This window comes from Eurypyga helias, unplaced genomic scaffold, assembly GCF_000690775.1.
Source record: "Eurypyga helias isolate BGI_N326 unplaced genomic scaffold, ASM69077v1 scaffold38247, whole genome shotgun sequence".
Taxonomy (NCBI): domain Eukaryota; kingdom Metazoa; phylum Chordata; class Aves; order Eurypygiformes; family Eurypygidae; genus Eurypyga; species Eurypyga helias.
Genome location: NW_010260469.1, coordinates 5,540 through 13,102, shown reverse-complemented (window position 1 = coordinate 13,102; position 7,563 = coordinate 5,540). Strand labels below are relative to the sequence as shown.

The following is a 7,563-nucleotide window of genomic DNA, read 5'->3' as shown; positions in this document are numbered from 1 at the left end:
TTACGAGGTGATGGACCGGGTGCTGACCAGCCGGCCCGCCCTGGCCTACGGCTCCCTGAGCGGCAGCATGATGGCTCAGCAGGTGCTGCAGGGCAGCATGGTGGAGGGCTACCACCACCAGTTCGCCTCCTCCGCCCTGCCCTTTGGACACTCCCAGCACCCTGAACTGATGGAGATCAAATGTGAGGAGGTGAACTCTGATGAGCACTGCTTGACCCCAGAGCCCCCACCATCCATGTCTTACCAGCAGGGCTCCCCTGAAGAACATGAGATGGAGAGAGCCTTCTTGGAGAGGGCCCAGAACGACTCTCCCATCTCCAGGGTGGAGATTCCCATTGAAACCAGTGTTTCACCTTCAGGTAGGGATAGCCTTTTACATTCCAGCATAAGGTTTCTGCCTGGTTTCCCAGAAAGAAATTTTTTTTCTGGCGCAGAGAGAGACACCCGTCTTGCGCACTGACGTTTGGATTCTTATTTATTTTTCCACGTCCCAAAAAGCTTTAAAGTAGAAGGCTGGTATCTGCATTCATAGTCTTCCTGGCCATTCCCAAAATGTATCTTGCTGCAGGTAAATAAAATCTAAAATTGTTGCGCAGGGCTAAATATTGTGTATGAAATTCAAAGGGCTGGCATGTCAGCCATAAGCTGGGGTAGATGCCAGGCTAGGCATTTGTGCTAGATTTCTGATTATAATGCTGACAGTGCTTACCTTATTGGAAAAAAAAAAAAAAAAAGGCAAAAAGCATGCTTTTTTGTATGATTTGAATATCACCAGGGCTGTCTGTGGTCCTCATGCTGAATTGTATTTTGAGACCCCCGTCTGCCGTGGCTACGTTATATACCTGCAGGTGAAACTTTCCTTGCGTTCTTTTAAAGTATTTTCCAGATCTAATCTTTTGGGACACTCAACAGTGAAGAATACTTGGAAATAATCATTGCCTGGCTTTCTAAACACTTGTTCATTAGGACTTGGAAAGAAGATGTTTTTGAAAGGCACTGGTAGAAACGGCGTATCTCTTTAGAGGATGAGGCTCCTGCACTGAAAGGACAGTTGGGCTTGGCTTGGCTGCCATGAAGGGTACAGTCTGGAAATCCCTGGGATTTCAAACCAGTCTAGGAGAGGCTGATGGAAGAGCATGGCATGATGGGGAAGAAGACAAACAATAACCTGTGTGAGGTTAATGTCTGAGACGAGGAAGAAGTGCTATGTGCTGTTTGCCATGGTGTTTGCATAATTAGTCCAGTGGAGGGAACTGACAATCATTCGGGTTAATTCAGTGGCTGAGTGCAGGGCTGGGGCACAATGGGGTGCTCAGTGTGTGAAGTTAAAAACAAACTTCAGAAAACCTCACTGACATCGAGAGGCACCTGACAGGTTTTCCTTTGGCTTTCCTGTAAAACCCTACAGTAGATCAAAGGGTATTTCCTAGGTGGGGCAAGGGAAGACAGCAAAGCATGTCCACACCACTTTACTTGCTGTGAGTTAAATTTTTCTTCCTTGCTTTTTTACTTATTCACAGGTTTTAGTGAGCCCAACATGGCAAACTCGTCACGGATCCAGAACGTGGTTCCCCGACCTGGCTTCTCCGCCTTGCATCGGCTGAGGAAAAAGCGGAAAGGCCAGCGCGTGAAGGACCCACTCGATGATCTCTTGCTAAAGACCCTGACATCTCAGCGGGCCATGGAAGAGCGCTTTTTGCAGATGGAAGAACGCCGATTTCAGCGAGATTTGGACGTGGAGGAGCGTCGGATGCAACTGGAGCAGCGCCGGTTTGAACTGGAGAGGGAGCATGAGTTTCGCATGTTCAATGTCTTTGCTCAGATGCTCAGCATCCTAAAGCAGAGCCATAGCAGTTCCTCCTCGTCCGTTGCAGTGCCTCGGGGCTTGGACTTCAGCCAGGCACTGTCCGAAATCACGGGAATGGGAGGAGGAGGAGGCGACCTGCAAGATTTGAGGGCTCGGCCGCTTACCGAGAGGAGGGTTGACATGCACGGCTTCTGTAACCCCAGTGACTTCCAGAGAAGCCCCTACCTCTCCGCTCGCGGCAACATTGCCAACATTTTTTGTGGCTCCACTGAGGAAGGGTACAAAGCTTATCATGCTGACAAGTATGATGAAGACAAGAACCCCAATGTGAGTGAGAAGTGTTTTCCTAGCTTTCTTGCTAGGAAAAAAACTTTCTTAGAGGTTTGCTGACAGATATGCTAAAAGCCTGGGTTGTTTTTTTTTTTTTGATCTCACAAATACGTAGTGGGCCAAGTTGTTTGGGGAAGAGAAATACAGAGTAGCTTTGCAGATCATCTCTATATCAAAGATGAAAACCGTGTTCGGCTCAGGTTTGTACGCTCTGATTTCCCTGTTGGGAACATGATAGCTGCAGTGGCCTCGAAAGATGTAAGGAATCTGCAGGAACAAACAGAGCTCCTGTTCCTCTGTTCACTTCATCACCTCTGTTGCCCACTGAAGACCACCTCTGGTTATCAGATTATTGCAGGTGATGGGGCAGGAGATAAAACAACTAAGTAGTAGAGTTTTTTTTTCTTTTAATTGCTTTTAACTAACACTCAGCGCTTTTTCTGCCTGTTTACGCGCCGCTCCTCAGTTTTAAGTAGCTCATCATACCCCCCTTGTGGCACAAAGGCTGAATGTTAATACTTCATGGCAAATTATAACTGAATAACATGTATAGTAAATATAAGTAGTGATTTGTATGTGGATTACTTTTAAACAGGTCCTGCATTCAGATACTGTCTTACTTGAAACTTTAAAAATGTTTTATTATTAGCCCTGACTTTAGTCACACTGTGTTGGGAGGTGAAAACTAGATTTGTAAGACAGAAAAATACAGTGAAGTTTCTGATATAAGGTGCATTATGGGATGCAAGCTGCCTCTTCTACCAACTGTTGTCTATGTAGGAGGTAGCTTTTTAAACAAATAGGTAAAATTGGACTTCAATAACATCATAAATGTACAGTTTCTTAGATTTTCCCTTTGCATTTAAAAATGCTTCCCTTTGCATTTTTAAAAAAATTATTTACCCAACCTCTTCCAATAATGAAAACGTGCTAGTAGGTTTGAAATCTTCAAGACTTAATGTAGTGCTAAATAAGCAGGGACAAATCCTAAACCTGGAACTGTAGGGTCATCTCTCCAGAAGTGAAAATACAGTGTTTGAATTGCTTTTTGTGGCTACATGTTTATGTGGTTCCTGAGCAAATAATTGGAGTGGAGTGGTAATGACTGATAAACAAATGCTTTTAGATAAAAACACTTATCTAAAACCTTGTTTAAAACTGCTGCAGAAGGGTAAACCTTGGGTTTTTTCCGGAATTATTGTTATAGGGTTTCTTTTGTAGTCAGGTATGTACCAGTGAGTGAATTCAAGATTAAGTTAAACATATGCTGTAAAGAAGCATAACCTGTTAATACATATTCATTTACAGGCAGTTTATTGACTAAGAAGCTGAGTGCCTGGGATATATATGTAAACACACACACATAGATATGTGTCTCAAGTTGTATGGGGTGAAGTTTATGTGAACGCTGTCTTGTCTTTTCCTTCGTAAGCTTCTTGGAGGCAATTTAGTGAAGTGACAGCTAAGGTGATGTATGCACATGGTTTTGTGTCTATAAACATTATTTTTCTTTTTTTTTTTTTTTCCCCCTAGGGTATAATAAACTTTGGGACCAGTGAGAATAAACTCTGCTTCGACCTGATGTCTAAGCGGGTAAGTCCTATTCCAAAAAGAAATACTGAATTTGTTGTGTAGCACCTCATCAGTGCTTACACTTCTCCAGTTACTGCTGTTGCACAGTTTTCTCTGGTATTTTTTTGTTGTGAATTTTTTATTTGTTGGAAGGCACTTCTGAATGCAGCTATTTCTACATTTATGTATTATTTTTCCAGGAGGATAGGAACAAGGGTGTTTTTTCTATTCCTCTTCATGATGGGTTTCCCTTCGGGAATGTACTTGGCTCAGAACACTAAATGAAAATAAGATGCGTTTCATTTTCTCCTGCTGATGGTAGTTGATTTAATACAGAGATCTTGAAATGAGTTTTAGATTCTATTTAATTTCAAGGATCTTCACATCTGTCCATTATAAAGTCACATGATTTGGACACACAGTTCTGAACGTACTCGAAATGTGCGAGGGTGGCGTCAGGGAATGGTGGCAGCTCTTGAAATACCTCGAAATCGGTTTGGGTCAGCTGGTCACTTTGTTCAGTAACACCAGGGGGAGGCGTGAAACTCATGGCACAGCTCAAAAAGTAGAAAAAACATCAAAAGAAAACAACAGAACCATGCTGTAGAGGAACGTTTCCTGCTTGCCATTAAAATCACTTCCCAGGTGCAGCCTGCGAGGTGGGCAGGTGGCAGTTTCTCCTACCTGAAGTTGTCTGGGGGGGTGGGAAGGTGGCTCAGGGTCGGACAGTCGGCCTCTGCAGTTTGAAGTTCATGGTTGCTCCCATTCCACCAATTCCCACCCTCAAAATGTTCCTTGTTTTATTTCTGCCTGCCACTCCACTGACTCGGGGGGCGATGCTACCCCACCACTCCACCTTCCAGCTGAAAGAACAGGTAAGGCAGACCTGCTGCCTGCACGAAAAAAGGTGCCTTGTAGGCTGCTAGGTGGTACCTTCCTTCCTTCCCTGTCCTTTCCCCTTAGAACTAACACCAAGCCTGCAGTAAGTAGTGCAGAGGGAGACAGTAGTCAGCTGCATCTTAATTAGCCCTATTATGAAAATGAGTTAAGACTTGGTCGGCTGTAGAGCGATGTGCCCTTGCGCTTGCGGCAGCTGGCTGAGCAAAGATACTTTGCCAGCTTCTCAGTCATCGCAGCCAGGAGTTAACAGGCAGGTTCGCTGAAGGCAGCACCAGCTGGGACTGTAGGCAAATACTTTATTGCTATTTGAGACAAATTAATACTGTTTCCACGGAATAAAATAATGTATCGGATGTCTGTGTTCAACTTTGGACCCTTAAATTAGATAATATTCTGTGGTGTGAGGTCTCGGAGGGTTTTTCTTTCAGTTTGCCCCTCTGGTTTCCTTAGCCCTTAATGAGCTATCCTTAAGGGTTCTCCTCTTTATAATTGCACAGTCATTTTTGGCCAAGTCTGCTGATACATTTTATGTTGCTTTCCGTAGATCAGTTTAGGAGAGAGATCTAAGGAGGCACAGTTCTGTGCTACATAGGCTTCAAGAGCTTCTACAGCTGAATAAAGGAATTTTAATGCTATAATATAAGGTTGTAATTCTGCATGGGATAAGGACAGTGTCTTCAAACTCCAGAGCTTGGCACCAGTTATTAAAACACCAATACAAAATGTTGTGGGTTTGTTATGTGAGAAACTTTCACACTGCATGCTGAATTTCCCTGCTCCCTTGCACTATCACCTACTAGTGAGGTCTCCCTCATCCTCACCTTGTATAATAACTCCTAGGTTTGGTTGCCATTAAATATTTTAGGAAGGTACATTGTACATAACATTTGTTTTATTCCCTTTTTGCTTATGTAAAGTGACCTCTTCTCTCTGTCTGTAACACCACTGTGCTTTCTCCTGCAACTTAATAGAACTGGATTATGTGAAACCATGATATTTATGACCTTGAAAATATTTAGATAAAAGCAATGTGCATACTTTATCTAAATATAAACATTAAAAAAGGCTCCACAGTTCAGGTAAATCTGTCTTTGTCATCAGAGTGAACACCAAATGAGGAACAAAGTGCCTGCCCCAGGGAATAATTATCAAGAAGTTATGCTTTAACACTTATCAAAGCTTATCAGAATCATAGATCTGAAGGAGCTGCAGTAGCTTGGAACTGAGACATAAATGAAATCTAGAATTCATTGAAAAAATCATATATTGAAAGTTTATTAAAGAAAATACATATCTGACTAAGATTCAAAATCCTTTCTAGCTCTTTCTGACAGTCTAGACCTGAGCTTTGACAACTGGGACTTACTTTACAGCTGAAAGCTCTTGTCCTCAGAGCGTGGGCGAGAGTCTTTGGGACTCTTCGGGTGGCTTCATTTGCTGAGAAAGTCTTCTGCGGGCATCTTGGTTATGGCAATTTCATGCATTGTCCACCCCGCACCCTTTCTGTAGGTCTCTGTGCAGTCAAGTTTTGACTGCAGTAACCGAGCCTGTGCTTTACGTAACCTGAAGTTCCCACCGGTCAGTTTGCTGGCCCTTGCTTCTCCAAGCTGCATTAATTTTGATGGTCAGTGGCTTTCTCAATCCAGATCTACAACTGTTGAATTTGCATGTGTGTGTGTGTCTATGCAGGTTTGTACCTGTACATGGATCCCATCTATCTCCATGTTTCTGATATCAGTGATTGTCCGTTTAATGGTTCTTTTCATTGCTTCCAGCTGACACAGACTGACATGAATCTGATGGAACCTCCACTGCTTCAGTATCCTGACTGGAAGGGACATATGTTGTAAGTCGTCTCTTTTCTGTAACGCTTCTCTTTCTGACTACTTGTCTCATAAGCAGAATGGACGAGTATGAACCGCTTCTGCTATGATCACTTGTTAAAATTTTTCTAAAATTTTTCTTGGCAAAACTGTAAATTAGCTGCCCTTACCAGTTCATCCTTGAGAGAAGATGCAATTTTTCTAAAGCAAACTGTTTTAAAAGCACTGTATACATTAACAAATTAGATAGCTCCAAACAGTTCTTTGAAACACAGTGAACACTTGAGGACTTTAACATTTCTCTTCTGGGCCTCAGTTAAAGCTCATAAGAAATGTATGCAGTATTATAGACATTATATATATAGACTTGGCCATGTGTAAAAGTCATGTCTGTGGCATGGGCCTGAGCTATCCTGTTTTCTGTGTATTTTCACCAAACTTTACTCTGTCCTGGCTTTATTTTCCTGAGATGTGGACCAGGGGAAGCTCAGGGTTTTGGAGAATAAGCTGAATCAATATTTGCTTTTGTGTCTTTCTCAGTTTACGGGAGGAAGTCGCTCGGTTTTTGACCTATTACTGCAAGGCCCCTGCACCTCTTAAGGCAGAAAATGTGGGTAATCCACTTTCCATTGGTGTCTATTCTAATATATTGCCATTTGTTGTCAAAACAGTTTCATCTCTTTTTTTTAAACATATGATTTGGTAAGATGACAGCCTTTTATCATCTAAATGAGATTGATTCATAGCCATTCCAGTAGCTTTTTATGTACACTTCAGCCAAAACACTGAGGGTCTACTGTATATTTGCTTCATGCTTTACTTTTGTGTGCCAGCTTCTCATGCCAGTTCTCTCAGTGGGGCTTTATGTTTTCAGCCCCTTATTCAGCTCTGGGACCTACTGTGCCTGTATCCCTCAGCCTTGACAAAGAATGCCCATTGTTTCAGTCAAGTTTAATTTCATCCTGTTCTGCTGTTACACCTCAGGACAAAAATCTGTAATTGAGCCAAGAGTAGTTTTAGCCTGTAAAAACAGACCTTTTCAAACTTTGAGGCAGTGTTGTAAGGAAAGCATCAAGACCTGAGTCTCTGCAGGACTTGCTGACTTGGGAGAGAGGCAGGCTGATCACAGGC

The 7,563-nt window shown here is 42.8% G+C and overlaps 1 protein-coding gene across 1 annotated transcript in view; it reads left to right on the top strand.

Annotated features, from left to right (window-relative positions):
- Window positions 1–7,563, top strand: part of LOC104512169 (1-aminocyclopropane-1-carboxylate synthase-like protein 1) — a gene marked incomplete at its 3' end in the record, with an annotated part of 13,024 nt that overhangs the window by 263 nt on the left and 5,198 nt on the right. Inside the window, exons 2-6 of the mRNA XM_010155045.1 lie at window positions 8–359; window positions 1,521–2,134; window positions 3,671–3,730; window positions 6,385–6,455; window positions 6,973–7,042. Of these exons, the coding sequence (XP_010153347.1) occupies window positions 8–359; window positions 1,521–2,134; window positions 3,671–3,730; window positions 6,385–6,455; window positions 6,973–7,042 (1,167 nt within the window). The remainder of the gene's footprint in view (window positions 1–7; window positions 360–1,520; window positions 2,135–3,670; window positions 3,731–6,384; window positions 6,456–6,972; window positions 7,043–7,563) is intronic.